The following is a 22,483-nucleotide window of genomic DNA, read 5'->3' on the forward strand; positions in this document are numbered from 1 at the left end:
CTCTTGCAATTCTGTCCTGTCAGGTAAAGAATAAACATTCAAAAGTAGGATAGGTTTTTGTCCTGTCACTAATTACAGGTACCCTGCTAAGTTGCATGTTAAGTAAAAACTTAGAATGGGCTGGGCACAGTGGCTCAAGCCTGTAATCCCAACACTTTGGGAGGCCGAGGACGGTGGATTACCTGAGGTCAGCAGTTCGAGTTCAGCCTGACCAATATGGTGAAACCTTGTCTCTGCTAAAAATACAAAAATTAGCTGGGTGTGGTGCCATGCACCTGTAGTCCCAGCTGCTCGGGAAGCTGAGGCAGGAGAATTGCTTGAACCTGGGAAGTGGAGGTTGCAGTGAGCTGAGATCACACCACTGCACTCCAGCCTGGGTGACAGAGCGAGACTCCTTCTCAAAATAAATAAATAAATATAAATAAAAACTTAGAATGGTTATATCCATAAGCATTTTCTCCCATGAACTGGGCAGGCAGCAGAATGTGGGCATTTGAAGCAGCCTGCCCAGATGGCACTGTTACTTCTCCAGAAGCACATGGATCCTCCATGGCTTATTGCTAAGTCAGTGCAATCAATCTGTCAGTTGATATCTGCCAGATCAGTCTAATAGAGTTTCCAAGCATTCCATCAACACAAGGCTGAGAGTGGGGTGGTGATGTGGGATACGAAGCAGGAGCAAACTGACTCTGGAGGTTCCTGAAATTAGAAGGAAAAGGATTATTGATCACTGGTCTGTTCAAACCACCTCTCTCCGACTCCTGCCTTATTGAATCAGTAAGAAGGAGAACCATGAGACAGACCTCATTCAATGACAAGAATAAACATATACTACATCAGTGATACTGTCACTTCTATTCCTTCCTTGCCAAGGAGAAAGAAAATCTGGAATTTTTAAAAAGGATTTGGACAAATTATAAAATGGTCTTCACAACAGAATGATAGGCTATTTCCTCATGGAATTAGAATAACTAACCTAAGCGATGGTCACTGGAATAGAAGAAGCTGTAAGAAGAAGGACGTCTACCCTCTGGTGCTTAAAAAAACTCCTGCTCAAAATCTAATAATTTCTTGCCCCACCATCACCATGATACACACAAGGAGTGAGGGCCTCTACTTCCCTTTTTTATCCCCTTTTTTCTATCCCTGTTGTGAAAAGTCCCTTTCTTACATTCCACTGTAAGCCTGCTCTGGGTGTATTTTCATTGATTCTAGAGCCCTCAGCGGAGAAGAGAGTTTATTGGCTTTGAGGCTGTAGGACTGGCTGTGCTCCTTATCCCCCTTAAGGGGCAGGGTACTTTTGGGATATAACTTGTAACAGACTGGCTGCCCATCCATCTGCCCATCTCTGGAGGTGTCTAACTAAATATTTGTATGATTTTTGTATTTTATGAATTTCACTACTAGTGACAACTTATTTAGCAGCAAAAGTGCTAAACTAGACAAAAGACTTTAACTATCAAAAATGAAAATACTTTTTTTTGCAAAAAAATTTAAAGTGTTAAATATGAATAAGGGTTTACATTTTGCTCTGTGTGTAGCGTGCATAAACTGAGTAAGAATTTCCATAACAGTCTCTTTTTTTACTCTAAATCTGCATGAGAATGGACTGTAGAGCTATTCTGTTGAGTTAATTATACCCTAAAATGTTTAGTATTGCCTCTTATCAATCAAGTTTGCATTTTCATAAGGTATTTTTGATGACTGAATGATTTAACATACGCAAAACACATCTGGACACTACTTGGCATTTAGTAAGTCCTCAAAAATACTACTTCTTTTCCTCTTTTATCAGGAAATTATTTCTGCCCTCAGTTCCAACTCTGCAAGTGAGTCTCTTAGATTCATAGAAAATACTCAATGACCATTAGCCATTATTCTTTTTGTTTCTCTATTCCATATTTTCTTATGAAGTAGCTTTAAATTTTCATAATAAAGAACAGGAAATGAAAAGGGCATTTCTAAAACCAATTCTACCACTTAAAGGAAAGTAGAGAGTTAAGACAATATAGTCAATTCAAACACACCAAAACATTTAACTCAGAAATATCTCCCTAATTCTTTCTATTTTTCAGAATTAGCCAGATGGTTCAATACTTCTCGGTGGGATCTGAGAATTAAAATGAATGTCATGTAGTACCCCCTAAATAAATGTATGCTGACTGATAGATAATTGCATTTCTTCTTCAGATCACACTTCATATATACACATAGATTTTTTTTGCTGTCAGCTGTGAAAGGTCCTACCAGTCTGCTAGTAATTGAGCAAGCATGTTTTAGTGCTGCATGTATGCATTGAAATGAACCAAGTGTAATTATAGGCCTTTCCCTTTGAACATCAAAGGGCACAGCGCTGTCAATATGCCCGCATCAAGCCAGCAGCCTAATTTACTATTTAATAATACATTTGTGTGTCAGACCTCTCTTTGCCCAGGGCTGTTACAGTTCAACTAGTTCCTCTGCTGTTAAAAAATTGATCATCTTTCTTTCCTGATATTTGGAAAAGGAACAATAAAATTTATCTCTGTCAATTGAAAGGTCTGTTCACTTTAACCTTGACCTCTTGATTTCAGAAGTGTAAGAGGGCTTAAACACATGAAGAAGCAGTAAAGTAAAAGAAACCTTAAAATTAGTGATTTAGGAAATAGCTGAAAGTAGAAGATGGTTTCTATACAAAACATTTGCTCTGGAGTGATATCTATACAAACTGGGGTCACAAAACCTGACTTTTTTAAAGTGGTGTTGAACCAAATACATTAGAATCTCTTGAAATGAATCAGAATCCTGGGTAGGAGGAGGCTGGAGCTGGACAAAGAGGAAAGACAACTGGGAATTTTGCATTGGGAACGATCTTCAGATGATTCTAATTCAAACTAAAGTTTGAGAACCATGTTGCTCTAAATGTTTTAGCAGCTAGTACAAAAGGGAAGACATGTTTTATTCCATGATTCACGAGGTAGAAGAGAATTAATTCCTCAGAGGAGGACAAGAATTCCTATGTACTAAGGCCAGAGAGAATTTTTCTCTGGGTGCTTCGGTGGTAATATAATATTCATTAATATTTATCTTTTCAGAGAAAGTTTTTTGTAATAATTGGAACTCATAGTTATTGGTTTTGATGTCTAGAACAGGTAAGCCATGCCATAGAAGTGCTTCATCCACATTGTAGAAGCGAGGATCAAGGAAAAAATATACCAAATATGCAATATTTGGTACAGAGATTCTCTCTGTACTTCTTACATGTTAGATGACTGAATAAAGCCCATTAATTTAGCACCTTGTTTGCAGTGTTGTTTTCTGTTTCACCTACTCTCTGTTTTTCTACAAGCCCACTCTTTTCATCGGGAGATGAAAGCATTCATTTGAGAGAGTAGGGAATTTCAAGTGAGGTTAGTCTGTGTTTTCCTCAATCTTTGGGTACTGGCAGTCCTGTTGGCCTTCCTAGCTCCTGTTCCTCCAGTGATCCTTCTTCCCCACTCAGTTCTTTTGCCTCATGAGCTGCAGTGCACAGAGCTCCTTTTCCATTTCATCATCAGCCCCCTGCCTGAAAGGCAACTCTTAAATGTAGTCACAATTCATATCACTGTCATCTAGAAAGTCAAAATCAAGAAATTCTTTCCTGGCTATAATACCTGTCTCTGCCACTATGGTTTTTCTAGTCAGGCACCTGAATAGATGTTTATCATCCTAATTATGACTAACAGTCTTTGTGGTTCTTTCCAGTTCTCCCCATGTATGATCCTTGGCTGATTTAAATGCTTTCTCTAGCTAAACCCTGTGATAACTTGCATCTTGAATTCCTTGCCCCTTTGTATTGTTTTCAATCTTGGGACATGAGAAAGAGTACTGTGGCTAATTGGCATCACTGATTAACTATTTGGACTGTAAGGTGGAGCTCATCGCTGCCTTCATGTTCCAGCAGCTCTTTACCTTTACTGCTGTCATAGAACTCAGCCCACCAGTGTGTCCTTGTTATATGTATGGCGGTCACCCTCAGTGTTATAGGCTCCCACCCTCCCTGAACAGTCCCCAGATATTGCCTTTGTATCTTCTGCTACATCTGGCACATAGTACGTCCTGAATAAGTGTATCTTAATTGCATCTTATTGAGACATTTGGCCATGATGTACTTATTTTCTATGAAAATGTCTAAATATTTGTTTAATTGAATAGTTAGGCTTGTAATTTATTACTGTGACTTATTTGTAGTGTTTTAGGCAACCAGAGGTAAAGGACATCGATTAATTTAAGAAAATACGAAGTTTGGTGAAGGAAAAAATTAAAGGGTCTTTTATTTTCTGAAGACATGTGTAAGTTCCTTGTGATTATAATTTCACGTCTGTTTAACTTAAAATAGTGTTAGATTTAGTTTGGCTGGGTCCAGTGGCTCATGCCTGTAATCTCAGAAATTTGGGAGATTGAGGCAGAAGGGTGACTTGAGGCCAGGAGTTTGAGACCAGCCTGAGCAACATAGTGAGACCCCATCTCTACATACATACATACATTAAAAATACAGATTTAGTTTACAGAATTGGAGGCTTATGGTGCCTGAATACAATGTATGACATTTTCCAATCTACAAAATGTTAACACTTCAAACAAAACTTTTAAATAATACATGCTTATTATAGGAAATTGGAAATGTGTAAAGAAGAAAAGGCATCAAAATCTCAACACCAGGAGATAGTCTGTCTAAACGTTTTGATGGATTTGCCTTATTTTTCTGTGATTATTTTTAATAGATGAGATTCTACGTGAATATACTTCCGTATTTTGCTGTTTTCACTTCATCCTGCATGTTCCTGACCTCTTTTCCCAGTTTGTGATTCCGTAGAGATTCAGAGTTATAAATAATGTGCATAAAACTACATATATTTGCATAATCACATTTTTGTGACCAAGCTCTAAAATGTTGCTTTTATATAGAATGAAAGTTCTTGCAAAGTTTTACTTACAAGTGAACCTTTAAGGCCATTACAGCTTAAAATAAAACAGTCTTAATACCGTTTTGAGAGTCAGTGCCAAGGGCAGTGTTTTTCAGGAAGTAAATGCCATGACCTGCCCTTTTTTCACACTCAGGCTCTTAAGCCTCCTGAGAAAAATTTTAAATAAACTGTCACCTTTTTCCCTCCTGTTTGGTTTAATGAGGTGTTAGATGGACACAACTTGGAACTTTGGAGACAATCAATGATGGAAGAAAAGACTAGTTTGTATCATTGTTTGGATCAAAAGCTCCCAAGTCATATGTAGTCATTTTCTGATGTACTCTTCTCCAGCCATGAGGGCACCTGGGAACACAAACTGGCAGTGAGGTAGAAAGGAGTGCAGCTGAATCAGGAGAGTGATGGTGATGAGGCGTATTCAGAAAAACTAAGACACACTCTACCTTTCCTTTACATCCTACTCCAGGGACTTTTTTAAAAAAAATTTCTTTAATCCTTTGGATTGTTTGAATGCTTTCTTATGAGCGTTACTTATTATAATTATTAAAGAGATTAAAATTTAATGATATATACTTAACACTGAATTATATACTTTAAAAGTGTAAAGTTTTATGGTATGTGAATTATATCTGAGTAAAAATAAATAAGGGAAAAAAGAGGTGGAAAGCCATATGAACCCATTCATTCATGTAAATAAACACTAAGTGCCTAAAAAATATTCATAAACCTGCTTTGGTAGTTGCAAGAGTGAAACACACATAGACTATTCTTCTGGGAGTTTATAGAAATATGATAGAAATAGAAATATGATGTATATCTAAGTAATTCTAGTACCAGAAACAAAGTGGTGTGTGTTACTAAAAGAGGTATAGATAAATTTCTGGGGAAAAGTAGAAGGAAAGAGTAATAATTCTAGCAGCAAATGTAGAAGGAATTTAGAAGACAGGTGTTTGAGTGCTGACTGAGATTTGTGAATCAATGTAGACTGGTCGGGTATGTGGGTAGATTTGGTGGTGATGAGGCAGGGGAGCACCCATCTGATTGCTCACACTTTCTTGGTGAATTATAGGCAAGACTTCACCTGAGGCTGCATAGACTGGGATAGTGGAAAGAAGGGAAATGCTATGAAAGCATCCTTTGGAGAGTTGGAAAGTGTGCATCTTCGGAAATTTCAAGTGAGGATAATTTGTTTTTCTCGAGACCCTTTCAGCTGCTAGATGTAAATGCAGAGTAGAAGAATAACTGGATATAGGTAGAGTTGGAATTTATGACATAAGTATAGCAAAGGATTAACAGGCTAGGGGATTTGAGAATGATGAAAGGAACGTGATGGTAGCAATGGTTTGGGGAAGTAATTTTCAAAGCAGGATCAGCATCACCTGAAAATTTGTTGGAAAGGCAAATTCTTGGTCCTAGACCTACTGAATCAGAAATTCTGGGGACAGGGCCTAATAGTCTTGTGTTTTTGAACAAGTCTTCCAGGAGATCCTGTAGCACACCAATATCTGAGACCCTCTGGTTTGGGAAATATAGAGTACTCACATAGTAAGTACTATTGTGGATAAGGGGCAGGAATGAGTGATGATGGATAATAAAAAAGAAGCAGTGTCTGGAATAAAGTCTACATGAGAGTGACATATTGTGTCAGTGGGGAATTCAAGTAAGTGAGCCTTGAGAGTAGGCTGTGCTGGCCAGAGAGGAAGATACTTAAAGGATTTTGGTGGTAGAGCAGTTAAAAGAGACTCAGATGTTGTGTGGATGGTCCATGTTGATGCCACTGTCACCGAGAATCATGATACAGGGGTAAGAATGGAGAAGAAACTTGTGAGGCCAGTACTGAAATCTTTATTGAATGAACAGTGACCAAAAAGTAGACAGACAACTAAGTGAGAATTAGAGGATAGTACAGTCATTTCTTGCCCCTCTTTTCATCCTCTCCCACTCCTCAGGCCCAGAGGTATCTAAAATATGAGAGAAAACAGCCTAGCCTCTGGATCCAAGGTGTAAGAAGGTTATGCCTCACGTCTAGACTTAGTTCACAGGGCACAAAAAAAGAGTATGGGACGGCTGAGATGAGAGGAAGATTGAGTCAAATTAGTGAATGTTACCAGGTTAGTGTGGAGGTAAATGGCCAGGTATAAATAGGTGATCTGAAAATCTTAGACTCCTTCTTGTTGCTGAAATAAGCAGATAATTGAGACATGATGAGGCGAGGTGAAAAGTGTTGTCTGACAAGATTAGAATCAGCACTTTTTTAGTAAACTGAAAAAGACAGTCATGGGGAAATGATGCATAATACCTTAAACATTTTATTTCTAGTTTTACAATAATTCATCATATCCACTGTTTGAGTTTCCAGATTTTTTTTTTTAACATAAACCACACCCATATTGTCATCTATGAATTCCAGGCTTTCAAGTAAACCAGAACTGAAAGACACATATGAAGAAGCCCAAGGGCAAAATCTTTCTAGACTTTTACTTCTCTCTTATCCCTAATTTTTTATGGTTGTGTTACCCACACAACTTTTAAAATAACTCAACCTTTATTGGCTTTTTCCAAAGCATGAAGTTTTGTTTTTAATGCAACAGCTCTCTTTTAGTATTTTATGTTTTGTTGCTTTATGTAACATTTGATTGAATTATATAATTACAATGACAGGCATAAACAGGTTTGGGAACAATCACATGTAACCTGTTATACATACAGTTCAACAAATGGGAAATGTGAGCCTATGTGAAGTCCCATATGTTCAATGTCCAGTGGGCATGTATTTTATAGAACGAATTAATAGGTCAATGTGGCAAATTGGTGAATTAGAGTTCAGATGAGAGAGCTTACTTCATTGTTCTCCATGATACTTAAAGGAAAGTCAGTGATGTGGCTGAGCGAGGTGAGACAAGTAATTGGTCTTTCCTGAGGCCCCCAGAGGTATGAAGCCAGAGTGAGGGAACTCACTTCTGAGGCAGAGGGTAGGTCACATTGGCAACACTGGCATATGTAGAAATCCCTTATAAGTTCCATTGGCACATTTTCTTCTTTGTTCTTCCAAAAAGACTAATAAAGTTATTTAAATTATGAAAATTATTTTCTAATATATTAAATGTGATTAATAAGTAAGCTTTCTGCAGGTTTCTATGATTTTTGTATCATTGCTTGATTTAATGGTAGTATGATACAATTGACTAGTATGTTAGCTCAAATCCCTCATATGAAATATGTGCAGTTGTGATTTCTACTTTTCTAACTTTTAATTTTGGCTTTATGTCTTGCATGTTATAATGTACAAAGAGGATTTCTCAGTGTACCAAATACATGAAAATATGTTTGAAAATTTCATTAATTTTTTAAAAATAGTTCTTAAGATGTTTGTATCTTGAGTAAAACATTTTTCTATTAAAGCTATTGATGTATTTTCCATGTGATGATGATTAGGCCATTCTTGCATTGCTACAAATAAATACTTAAGACTGAGTAATTTACAAAGAAAAGAGATTTACTTGGCTTATGGTTCTACAAACTTTACAGGAAGCATGGTGCTGGCATCTGCCCAGCTTCTGGGGAGGCCTTGGGAATCTTACAATCATGGAAGAAGGCAAAGGGGGAGCAGTCACGTCACATGGCAAAAGCAAGAGCAAGTGCGAGAGAGAGAGAGTGCAGGGTGAGGTGCCACACAGTTTTAAATGACTGTGTCTTGTATGAACTCACTATCATTAAGACAGGACCAAACCATGAAGGATCCACCCCATGACCCAAACACACCCACCAGGCCTCACATCCAGCCTTGGGATTACAATTCAACATGAGATTTGCATGGGGACAAATATCCAAACTACATCATTCCACCTCTGGCCCCTTCCAAATCTCATGTCCTTCTCACGTTGCAAAATACAATCTTGCCTTCCCAATGGTCCCTCAAAGTCTTAACTCATTCCAGCTTAACTCAAAAGTTCAAGATCTCATCTGAGACAAGGAAAATCCCTTCCACTTTTGAGCCTGTAAAATAAAAATCAAGTTAGTTACTTCCAAGATACACTGGGGGTATAGGCATTGGGTAAACAAATATTCCCATTCCAAAAGGGAGAAATCAGCCAAAAGAAAGGAAGAAAGGGGGTACAGGCCCCATGCAAGTTTGAAACCCAGCAGGGCTGTAATTAAATATTAAAGCTTCAAAATAATCTCCTCTGACTGCATGTTCCACATCCAGGGAACACTGATTCAAGGGCTGGGCTCCCAAGGCCTTGGGCACCTTTACCCTTGTGGCTTTGCAGGGTTCAGTCCCCAAGGCTGATCCCATGAGTTGAAGTTGAATGCCTATGGCTTTTCCAGATGCAGGGTGCAAGCTGCCAGTAGATCTACCATTCTGGGGTCTAGAGGATGGTGGCCCATTTCTCACAGCTCCACTAGGCAATAGGGGACTCTGTCTGAGGGCTCAACCCCACATTTCCCCTTGGTACTTCCCTAGTAGGGGTTCTCTGTGAGGGCTCTGCCCCTGCAGCAGGCTTCTGCCAGGGCACCCAGGCTTTCTCACGCATCCTCCAAAATCTTGGCAGAGGCTGCCAAGCATTCTTCACTTTTGCATTCTGCATATCTATAGGCTTAACACCATGTAGAAGACAGCAAGGCTTATGCCTTGCACCTTCTGGAGCTGTGGCCTGAGCTATACCTAGGCAGGCCCCTTTGAGTCACAGCTGGAGCTGGAGAGGCCAGGATGTGGGGAGCAGTGTCTCAAGGCTGCACAGGGCAGTAGGCTCTGGGCTGGCCTACAAAACCATTCTATACTCCTAGGCCTCTGGGCCTGTGATGGGAAGACCTGTTGTGAAGTTCTCTGAAATTCCTTCAAGACTTTTTCCCATAGTCTTGGCTATTAGCACCTGGCTTCCTTTTAGTTATGCAAATTTCTCTAGCAAATGGTTGCTCCACAGCATGCTTGAATTCCTCTCCCAAAAAAGCTTTTTTCTTTTTCTGCCACATGGCCAGGCTGCAAATTTTCCAAATTTTTATGCTCTGCCTACCTTATAAATATAAGCAGCAACTTTAAGTAATTCCTTTTCTCCCTCATCTGAGGATAAGCTGTTAGAAGCAGACAGGCGACTTCTTGAATGCTTTGTTGCTTAGAAGTTTCTTCTACTAGATACCGTAGTAATCAATCTCAAGCTCAAGCTTTCACAGACCCCTGACACATGAACAGACAGCAGCCAAGTTCTTTGCTAAGGCATAATACACATGACCTTTGCTACAGTTCCCAATAAGTTCCTCATTTCTACCTGAGACCTCAGCAGTCTAGACTTCACTGTCCATATCCCTATCAGCATTTTGGTCACAACCATTTAGTCGGTCTCTTAAAAGTTCCAAATTTTTCTTGATCTTCCTGTCTTCTGAGCCCTCCAAATTCTTCCAACCTCTGCCCATTACACAGTGCCAATGTCACTTTCACATTTTCAGGTATTTTTATAGCAATGCTCCACCCCTGGTATCAACTTTCTGTATTAGGCTGTTCTTGCATTGCTATAAATAAATACCTGAGACTTGGTAATTTATGAAGAAAAGAGGTATAATTGGCTTACTCCTATGTAGGCTTTTGAGGAAGAGTGGTGCTGGCATCTGCTTAGCTTCTTGGGAGGCCTTAGGAAGCCTGCAATTATGGCAGAAGGCAAAGGAGAAGCAGACACATCACATGGCAAAAGCAGGAGCAAGCAGTAAGAGAGTGGGTCAGGGGAGGTACCTCACACTTTTAGATGACCAAATCTCATGATTTAGCACCAAACCTTGAGGGATCCACCTCCATGATCCAAACATCTCCCACCATGCCCTACCTCAGCACTGGGGATTACATTTCAACATAAGATTTGGGCAGGGATGAATATCCAAATTATATCAGATGGAAAATATGATGTATTTTTTGAGAAGAAATCCAAACTACTGCATAAAGGTTTAGAAGATTGTAAATATAGTGGTAACCCATTACTTAAATGGTTGGCTGATATTATTTCTGTAAACATTGGAATTCACATGTTTTTAAATGTAAGTTCAGTGTATCTTTCCACAAGTCCATGACCTGACTTTTAAAAATTAGGTTTGTGGATTATTCTGATCTAAATATGTCATCTTCTGCCCTATGAAAGAGAATATAGTTATTGCCTAAATTGTTCTAGAACTAACATTTAAGTGGATGCCCTTGTGATAGTTATTGATACGGTTTGGCTGTGTCCCCACCCAAATCACCTCTTGAATTGTAGCTCCTGTAATACCCACATTTCATGGGAAGGACTCAATGGGAGGTAATTGAATCATGGAGGGAGGGTTCCAATTCTGTTCTTGTGATAGGGAGTAAGTCTTATGAGATCTGATGGTTTTGTAAAGGGTAGTTCCCCTGCATATTCTTTCTTGCCTGCCACCGTGTAAGACATACCTTTGCTCTCCTTTGCCTTCTACCATGATTGTGAGGCCTCCCTAGCCATGTGGAACTCTGAGTCCATTCAACCTCTTTTTATTTATAAATTACCCAGTCTTAGATGTGTCTTTATAGCAGCATAAGAGCAGACTAATACAGTTATCCTTGTTTTTGAGTATACAAACAGTCTCCCAATAGGAAAATATAATTATTTTTCGTTAAAAGAACCTCTTTTAATGTAATGGCATTCTAAATTCTCTGTAGTCAATGTACTTTGGCATATGGTACCAAAAAATATATATTTATAGCACTAGGAACTAAAAGAGCTAAAGAACATAACTTAGATAATGGAAATATTTAAGGTCTTACAGTCAATAAACTACTCCATACTTTCTCATGTAACTTGTCCTATATCACAATATGAATATGGCCTATAAGACTGTTGAGTAAGTCAGCAGTTAATTTGTCCTACTTAGACTGGCTCTTGTCAGGAAGAGTATGTTCCATATCCCTTTTATTTATGAAATTAACGTCTTTATAGTCCCATGCCAGAAAAAAATTGTCTGTATTATGAGCTGATACATTTTATTTTGTCAAACAGTTAAAATTTTCTAAAATATTTACTATTTTGCCTTGGCTGCCAGGAATTTTAGAGCTAACTCATAGTGTCTATGTCGCTAAGGTTTTCATATAATTATCTTCATGTTCTACCTCTCTATTATCAGTCTTTAATTTTTAATTTAGTAAGTCTATCAGGTATTTTTTAATATAATTATTCTTAATTTATTCTCAAAAATTTACGGTAGATAAATTCAATAAACCAGCAGACAATTATTTTACTGTTAATTCTATAATGCAAGTAATAGTAAAAAAGATAGCTTTTTCAGAAATTCCTAGGAAATGCTTTGTTCAAATAGGAACTTAGTAGATGTATTTTGTTAAGCATATGAAGTATTCATGTTTAGTCTTTTATTGCTAGTTAAAAGTCAGCATTAGGATAGATTGTCATTTCCAAAGCCTATATGTTTCTGTTTTGTGTGAGTCAGATTTAAAATTCAGGACTGGAAGCTGAGTGTCACATAATCTCTAAGATAGCAATGCACGTAGATTTCCGGCCTTGGCTGTTCTTAAATGTCTACAGAGAGTTGCAAACCTTTCAACTTCACTCTGGGGAAGAGATGGTATGTGTGAGATGACCAAAGTTGGCCCAGGGAATCTTTGAAGAAGATGATAGTTTGTCTGATAGATATTATAAAATGACTTTGAAAGGAGAAGGTATGCCTGCTTTGAGTCTAAAAAGGAAAGAAAGCCTTTTTCAGTTGTTCATATTGTTCTTTTATGCATAAGAGGGTTCCCTTATGCCTTTGTGCAACTTTTGAATGAATACAGTCCCTTGAAAATGCAAACTACTGCATAAAGGTTTAGAAGATTGTAAACTCAGTGGTAGGTAGCCCATTACTTAAATGGTTGGCTGACATCATTATTTATGAAAACATTGGAATGTACTTTGTAATTGTAAGTTAAATGTATCTCCCCATAAGACCATGACCTGACTTTTAAAATTAAGTTTGTGAATAGTTCTGACCTAGATATATCATGTCCTGCCCTGTGAAAGAGAATGTAGTTATGCCTGATTTTTCTAGAACTGATTACCTTTTAAATAGATGTCCTTGTCTTTCATTCCTTCCTTCTCATTATAACTGTTGGCTTTTGCTGATTTTACTGCTTATTAGTACGTTTACTGTGATAGCCAGAATAATGGTCCCCCCAAGGACATACAAACATCCTAGTTCCCAGAGCCTGTGAATATGTTGCATTACATGGCAAAAGGAAATTAAGGTGCAGACTGAATTAAATGTGCTAATCAGTTTACCTTAATTAGGGAGATTATTCTGGATTTTCTGAGTGGAGCCAATATAGTCACAAGGGAGGCAAAGCAAAGGTCATAGTGAAGTAGCATGAGAGGGACTTGACAAATCATTGTTGGCTTTGAAGACTGAGGAAGGGGGCCACCAGCCATGGAATTAGGAGACCTCTAAAAGCTGCAAAAGACAAGGAAATGATTTTTCCCTGGAGCTTCCAGGAAGGAACAGAGCTCTACTGACACCTGTGATTTTTGACCCCCAAGTGAGACACTTGTCAGATTCGTGACCTACAGAGCTGTGAGATAATAAATGTGTTTTGTTTTAAAGTCACTAACCTTGTGGTAATTTGTCATGGCAGCAACACAAACTAATATATTTACCAGGGTTAGAGAAAGGAAGATGAAAATCAAGGCAGTCTGTACAGGACAAAATTTAGTGTGGGCTGAAGTCGCAGCTCTTGCTCAGAGGGAGATACAAGGCTGTCAGTGAATTTCAGCTCCTCCCCTTACTGTTTTCCATTAATCCAGATAATCTGCAATTGCCTGTTGCCAGTATAATGATTTGAAATAGGCTTCAGAACCTTTAGTTCAGTCGGCCTCCAGTTCACCCACTTGGCTCTCACCAGAGTAATGTCTTCATAGAACAGATTTAATCCTGTTATTTCTCTTTAAACTCCGCTTTGTGATTTCCCATTACCTACAATACAAAGTCCAAACATAGAGCATTACATTCAAGTCCCCTCCATAACAGAAGCTTCTGCTATAGCCTTACATCATACTTCTTATTTGTATGCATTCTTTTTTTTTTTTTTTTGAGATGGAGTTTTGCTTTTGTTGCCCAGGCTGGAGTGCAATGGTGTGATCTTGGCTCACTGCAATCTTCGCCTCCCAGGTTCAAGCAATTCTCCTGCCTTAGCCTCCTGAGTAGCTAGGATTACAGGTGCCCGCTACCATGCCCAGCTAATTTTTTGTATTTTTAATAGAGATGGGGTTTCACCATGTTGGCCAGGCTGGTTTTGAACTCCTGTCCTCAGGTGATCCACCCGCCTTGGCCTCCCAAAGTGCTGGGATTACAGGTGTGAGCCACCGTGCCCGGCCCCTCATTTGTATGCATTCTGTGTTCAATCAAGATGAAGTACTTATGTCTGTGAACCCAGCATACCATTTTGCACTTTAGTCCTTCAGATGTGTCATTTCAGTGACCTCCAGTGCCCTCCCAGATCGTCAGACCTGCTGGCAAACCTCTATGACAAGGCACAACCCTAACATTAATTCCCTGGAAAATCAAGAAATATTCTACAGCAAATAAATTATTTGCTCTGTCCTTTATGCCTCACTGTTGCTTTTACGTGTCGTGATATTAAAATATTGTCTTTCCATTTCATTCTTTTAAATTAAACTATGAGCTTCTTGAGGGCAGCAACAGGATTTAATAACATATCTGTGGGATCTTAGTAATTCACATAGCTTATACACTAGGTACTTAATAAATAAATATTCAGTGTACAAGTGATTATGTTACCTAACCTGGCCAGAAGACACGGAGGTGCTGTTAGAATGCAGGTTTCTGAATCCCAGGTCAGTTTTTGGTTGCATTCTGACTCTATGACTTAAGTACCTAAAATACTTTGTATAGCTATGGAACTTTTTTCATTTTAAATAAAATTTAGACAACTTATTCTGTTTTATACTACTCTCCTTTCTATCCCTTCATTTAACACTTGTGATTTCATTGTTTTATTTTATTGAAAATGAAAGCATCAAAATAGCTTCTGTTTTAATTTTCCCCTGCCTCTATATGGAAGAATTATTTTGCACAATATAACTATTCTTATTCTTAAATTATTGTGAAGATTCTGAAACTTAGTAGAATGACACATGTCAAATTCTTTTGGCTTTAAATATTTGAATTTTCTTTCAATATTTCTGTTTTCTGCCTTTTTAGATTTGGTATTTATGTTAATTTCTTAGTGATTACATGTAAGGTTTGACATTGCCATACAGGTCTTTATGAAAATGTATATGGTAGAACTTGGAAACTATAAAACACTGCACAAATGGAATGAATTGTTTTCATAATTGTTATCATCACTTTACACTCTGACTGCAAAACATTCGCAGTTTTCATGATGATGGGAATAATTCCGCTGGGAATTTCTCTTTTTGCAACAGCTGTCAGAATTCAGTCTTAAAATGGTTGGCAGCTTTTTAGTGTGATCAGTAAAACACATCCTTCATGCTACATAGTTAATTTATAGGTTTGGTTTATTAATTTAAAAAAGGAAAACACTTTTTCTCAAGATGAATGAGTCCATGTTGGTATTAAAATTTTACATAAGAACCATCATCATTAGTTTAAAAAATAGTAGACAGAAGCCATTGATGAATCAATGAGACTTAAACGTATTCAAAACAGATTTGATTTTTGAAATATTATGAAGGTATTGATAAATATTCAGAAACTGTAGATTTTTAACTATGGAAATATTCAGCCTGATTTAACATATTGCTTGGATGACCACTGTCTGATGTGAGTAAAGCTAACTTGTTTTAGAATGGCTTGAAAAGCTGGGCAAAGCCATGGTTCAGAATGTGTATTTAAGATTTGAATTCTATCACATTTCATCAGTGACTCACCAGCAGTATTTTGTTTTCTTTGTTTTCAGGTTAACTTTAAAATAATCAGCTGGTTTAGCTATTAATGTTTCCACCAGAAAAGAAATGTCTTGTGAGAAACTTGTCATCCTTAAATGTGCCAGACATATCTTCCATTGTGCATCAACAAACTGGCATTATGGTCTTTTAAAAGCCAGTCTCCAGTGAGTTCACTTAGCACGAAATGAGTCTACAGAGCTTAATCATGCTAGAGACTTAGCTCACCAGAGTACCCTTTTTCAGGAAACATAAATGATTCTCATGGGTCTCATGTCAGTTTCTCATCTTTTTACACAATGCTAGATACATTCTGACACTGTCTTACTCATTGTGTCTTTTTTGAGGCGTTCCTTCACTTGTCCCAGATTTTTACCACTATATTACATTCTCTTATGGCAGTCTTTTAAGGACATTAATTCACAGTGTATGATGACTTCTGATTCATTCCATGGACTTGGAGCTTAATATAACATAACCTTATTATGTGGCCAATTAAAGTGATACAGTTTTAGTGAAACTACCAGCTTTCACTGTCCCTAGTTGTGGGATGTGCATCACTTTGGAAGCCTTCAACCTTATCTATTTGCTCAGGTGCCTTTTCTTGATTATACAAACTCCAAAATAAATTTATTTGAACATAGTCTTTATATTGTGATCTTTTCAACAGCTTGCATGAATTCCCACGTTAATTTGATGTTATTACTGTAGTTCTCCTTATATTTTTTTCAAATTGAATACATCTTTTTCTATTAAAATAACCCTGTTTCTTTGGGTAACTATCAATAGCAATTGTTTTATTCATTGCTTTGCAGGTACTACAGTGCAACCATTCTGCAGATGTCTGGTGTTGAAGATGATAGACTTGCAATATGGCTGGCTTCAGTTACAGCCTTCACAAATTTCATTTTCACACTTGTGGGAGTCTGGCTTGTTGAGAAGGTGGGCCGCAGAAAGCTTACCTTTGGTAGTTTAGCAGGTAGGTGGCTGGATAAAGAATTCAATTATAAACTTCATTTCCTAATAACTTCAAGTTTAACCTTCAAAAATACAATACTTACACCACTTCTAATATTGCTTTCTCAGCCAAACAACAAAAAAATTAGAGTTCTTCTAGACCAAAAAAGAAAAAAAAAAAGAGCTTTTAACAACTGTTACGCTACGTGACTAGAAACTAGAATGAGTAGAAACAAACTGCAAGAATAATTTGGATCTACTGAGGGTAACATTTTTCTGTTACTTGAGTTCCACTCAAAGGTACAAAAGTAAAAAAAAATTGTTTTTTGTTCTATCCTTTTTTGAAAAACTAAAAACTTTGGATTCAGAAACTCACTTTTTAACATGTATTTTTAAATTTGAAATACAGTGGAATTAAATTTGGAGCATTTTTTTTTCAAAGCTCTTTCAGCAGTGGAATATTAGAACCATGTAATTTCTTCACAAAGCAGGGACAGACTCTTTTGTGTTTGAAACAGGCCTAAATTCCAGGGTAAATTCTGGTTGGTTAAATGTATTTTCTATGATAGCGAAATAAAGCAAAACCTTTTTTTTAATTCCCAAGTATCTTTTGTGTTTAAATTCTGCCCATTTTATTTATTATTTCACTGTACACAAGGACTGTTTCATTGATAGGATGAGACCCACATCTTTAACATTGATTTTACATGGCTGCATGGTATAATTTTCTAATTTTTTTCAAATATGCAAGTACATTCCTATGTATCAATTAGCTATACTCTAATAACTCCTTTATAAGTTTATTTGGAGTGAGAATGCATTTATCCATTAAAATACAGTTTCCAGGGCAGCATTAACTAAATTCTATTTTAACCAAATTGTATTGAAAACATTGATCTAATAGAACTGTTTCAGTCACTCATCCCAGATTTGATGAGAAAATACATTCTAAGTTCCAAACCCAGTTATCAGAAATACATACCCTCTCCTGACCCTCATTCCAGAATGAAGAGTAGAACGCTTTCACCTCCTGTTCTTGCCTAAGCAGTGGGAGCCCTTGAATCCAATAATGTGCGCTGAACTGCAGTATCAGTGCTGGAGGGAAAGGTGAGAGATTGTCTGATTAAGGGGCAAACATGATTGCCAACAGCCAGGATATATACTGAACTAAGACAGTAGGTAAATGAATAAAAGTGAGGGACAAGTAAAGGTTTCAAAACCATGTTTAAAAACCTGTTGAAGAAACCAGAGGTATATAGCCTGGAGAACAGACTAAAGGCAGAAGCCTACCAGGTATTTTATTTTAGCAGATAGTAGATGTTATGAGGACACAGATTTTTACTTAATATAAGAAAAATATCCCCAATAATCAGAGCTATCCAGCAATGAAATGGACTGAATCATTAGGATAGTAAACTCTCAACGAAAGGATAGATTACTATCAGGCAGTGATGTGTTAAAAATAAATTTCCACAGTGGGCTGGAAATTGGATTTGCTGACCCTTGATTTTCAGATGAATGCTAAGAGGAGATAATAGCTGCTTTTAAATATTCTTAATGGATGACACCCTTCTTTTTAAATAGAACTCCAGTATATTGCTACCTCACGAAGTCTATTTTTTAAATAGAACTTAATTGCTTCTTCAATTTGGGATTTGGCCTTTGAGATCTGGGGAAAACTGACTAAACATTATTTCTAGCAACCTGTGTTCGTTCCTTCATTTGGTATTCCAATAAAACACTTTCTTATCAGTTCTGTAGGATTTTTGAGCCCTTATTGATACAGAGCTCCAGACTGTTTGGATTTGAATAGTGTGACTTTGGGCAAGGTTCTATTTCCTCATGTGTGAATGGGGATTAATTATCATCCCTACTTCACAGAGATGTAATGAGGATTTAACACATTTACAGATGTATAGGATTTCAAATACTACCTGACACAGAGAGTAAAGGGCTCTGAGCATTTTAGCTGTCACAGCATTATTGTTACCAAAGAGTGAGCCTTTGTTGCTTGAACAAACTTAGTGCAAAAGCAGCCTCCATCGTCATAATCTAGGAATCTTCCTGAACTCTTCTGGCCTATGTCATGTTTCCCTCTCAGTGTAGGTCTTCTGCCCAAGGATTTCCAGAGCCATCCCTGACTGTTAAGGGGAAGTATTAAGACAACTCCTCAGGAAACACCAAGGGATTTCAGGGTCTGCTTCTCATGAGCAACCTATAGGCACTTTTCTTTCCTGCCTTGTTCTCTTTGCAGCTGAAACCCACCAAAGCCTCAGTTCTGTCCACTACAAACACTATACAGTGATTCCTTAGCTTGAGAGACACAGTCTATTTGATTTCCTTATTATGTGGCCAATTAAAGTGATACAGTGGATATTACAATGGTTTGAGAGGTAGAAGTCCTGGTTTCTTGTCACAAGCCTCACAGGTCTCCTCTTTTACCTGTACACATAGTAAATGGTGCCATTCATGTGGTTCTGCTGTTTCAGTGATTAAATAGGTCCTACTAGAAGATAATGACCAATGGACACCTTCAGAATAAGAAGTACCATTCAACAACCTTGTTAACACATTAGTATTACTCCAGTGTGACCCTCACTCACAATTGATTTTTCTTTCACATTCCTATACTGATTCTGTGTTAGTTGTATTTTTATTTCAGTGTGTTTTTGTTTTATTCATTTATGTGTAGATATATACTTGACATTTTAATAGTACTAACATACTGTTCTATGTTAAATTTCTTAAATTGGCTATAGCCTCGAATTTTTAACCTTTGATTCAGTATCGTTCCCTATTTTGTGTTCTTATTATGATTTATTTTATTATATTGGACTAAAAATAGTGAAAAATGTTATATCAAGATGATTTTTTGTTAGATATTCATTCTTTTAAAATGATTACAAATAAAAAATATGTAAGCCTGGAAAAAGGAACTCTTTATACAAAGAAGTACAAAATATGTAGTCCATGAATAATCTTAAATGTAGGACATTTTTGGTGTTTGACTTTTTGTATTTTCAAAGCTTGTTCAGAGAACTGGACTTTTCTGGTAAATATTACAAATTTAATGACAAATTCTTGATTCTTTAATATTGGAAGATTTGGATCTATGTAGCTTTATTGGTAATGAATCAGAAAGCCAGAAAGATTGTGTTTTTCCCCACTCATGTATTTTGGTAGTGTAATATTTCTGAAAACTTCACTCACAGACGGTCTTCATCACAATTGCCAAGGATACTTATTTTAAAACATGGATTATTGGGCCTTAACCCAGATCTACTAAACTAGAATTTCTGAAAATGAGACTTGAAATATGTGCACTTTAGACACATTCCCTAGGTGATACTTATGCACACAAAGTGTGAGAACTACTGCTCTGGTAGAGTCATGGGAAGGGAAATTATTTTGTTTTTTTTGAGTATTTACTAATAAGCCAAACACTGTACCTGGTACTGATTATTACATTAGATATTTTTAATAATGCTATTTATTCAGCACTTTTCACTTCCTGTGGAGAATATTTTTATTTGCCAAATTATATCAAAATTCCAAAATCTAATACTGTATTTGGTTAAGAGAGACTCTTCTCTTGAAACATAAAGAACATGCCAAAACTACACAGTACACCAGATAAAATTCTTTCATCCAAAGCCTTCTTGTATTAGACTCAAATCCAGGTTGTAATAATGAATAACTTGACAATAACCAGATTGATTTTAAATACTAACAAGGGACTGATAAAACATCTGTAACTAACTAAATATAAGTAAAAAGGTAATTCAAGTTGTTTTATGCTTTAATAGTGTATATGAGTAGATGATAGGACTAAGTGATTACTTAAAAATTTATTTTATAAATAAAGTCGTTTAAGATACCATTTCCTTCTTGTAAGGAGCTTATCATGTCATAGGGGTTTTAGCCCTGTCTTGGCATCATAACCACTTGTGGAACGCTTTAAAACTCAGATATTTTGTACTGATCTTCTGGAGACTCTGATTCAGAGGTTGGGGTACATCCAGGCATTTGCTTCCAACAGGAAGCCAGGATTGAGAAACATCACTATATATAATAACAAAAGAGTATAATGCTGGCTTTTAAAATATTTTCCTCCAAAATGGGCCAAAATAAAATAAATTTGGCTTAAGAAGAGTTAACTTTTACCTATTTAGGAATTTTCTATATACGGAATAGTTTATTTATCATAATTTTTAGGTTGGTTGGACCTTAAGAGATAGATGTAGAGTCATATTATCCATATTGCAGAACTCTCATTTAGGATAGTTGTACCATACTAACCTCATGACTGTAATTGGATGGTCTTAACAGTTTTTTTTGTTTTTGTTTTTGTTTTTTTCAAAAATAGCCAACATTGCAAAAATGTATAGTATGGTGGCCCATCCATTCAACCAATATTTATTTGAATCTTTATATGCCAGGCACTAGAATTGGACCTTACTGGATATGTGCTAGGCATACCATCTTAGAGTTTATCATTTTCATGGAGACAGGTTATTTAATGAGTGTTATGAAAGAAGAGACTCATCTTTCCTTCACATCTTAATATATCAAAGTTTCCTGATTTAAAAAAATCTTACCTGTTGCATGGCAATAAGATATGGATGTAATTTGGGAAAATAGGGAGTCAGATTTTTTGATGGACAGACAGTAAATCTCATGGTTCGTTTTGTTTTGTTTTAGGAGAGAGGTATGATCTTCATAACAGACCTATTATATCTCTTTTCTGTTTTCCAATATGAGGCTTGATAGTCTTTTGAGAAAAGTAATGGCTCAAACTATTCCTAGTTCTGGTTTGAATTTTAAGCCAACAGTAGTTAAACAAACTGTGATTTTAGTTTTATCGCATTATTGGCCTGGTTTTGCAAAATAGACTTCTGACCTTTCTTTAATCCTCCCCATCCTTCAACTTTGTTCTGTTATTTTGAAGGCTTGCTGTGGCTGCTGCTGCTGCTTGTAATAATAATCATAGCATAATAACTAATATGTCATAGCATTAAAACATCTTTCGGCCGGGCGCGGCGGCTCACGCCTGTAATCCCAGCACTTTGGGAGGCCGAGGCTGGCGGATCACGAGGTCAGGAGATCGAGACCATCCTGGCTAACACGGTGAAACCCCGTCTCTACTAAAAATACAAAAAATTAGCCGGGCGAGGTGGCGGGCGCCTGTAGTCCCAGCTACTCCGGAGGCTGAGGCAGGAGAATGGCGTGAACCCCGGGGGGCGGAGCCTGCAGTGAGCCGAGATCGCGCCACTGCACTCCAGCCTGGGCGACAGCGAGACTCCGTCTCAAAAAAAAAAAATCTTTCAAATACATTATGACATTTAAAATTCACTGTGAGCCCGTAAGGTGAGTATTTTCACTAAGCCCTATTTTACAAAAGACAACATTGAATTATGGAAAGGTTGTGTCCTTTATCCAAGATCACAGAGTCAGGAAACAGCAAAGCTAGCTAAAAACTACAGTCATCTGATCCCAAGGTCACCTCTGTACCCATAATGCCTGGCTTCACACACCTACTATGTCTTAAACAAAAACATCTCAACTATTATATAACCGTGTTGTACTTCCACGATGCTTCTCAATGTTCTTTTTAAAATCTATTTTGAATATTTTTGTTCATAATTTAAATTCCCTCCAAGCTTAACTAATAAA

General features: G+C 37.2%; 1 protein-coding gene across 1 annotated transcript in view; it reads left to right on the top strand.

Moving 5' to 3' along the window:
* SLC2A13 (solute carrier family 2 member 13) overlaps positions 1–22,483 on the top strand; it is a 339,724-nt gene that overhangs the window by 211,025 nt on the left and 106,216 nt on the right. Inside the window, exon 5 of the mRNA XM_034936026.4 lies at positions 16,669–16,832. Within this exon, the coding sequence (XP_034791917.1) occupies positions 16,669–16,832 (164 nt within the window). The remainder of the gene's footprint in view (positions 1–16,668; positions 16,833–22,483) is intronic.

This window comes from Pan paniscus, chromosome 10, assembly GCF_029289425.2.
Source record: "Pan paniscus chromosome 10, NHGRI_mPanPan1-v2.0_pri, whole genome shotgun sequence".
In the NCBI taxonomy this organism is placed as follows: domain Eukaryota; kingdom Metazoa; phylum Chordata; class Mammalia; order Primates; family Hominidae; genus Pan; species Pan paniscus.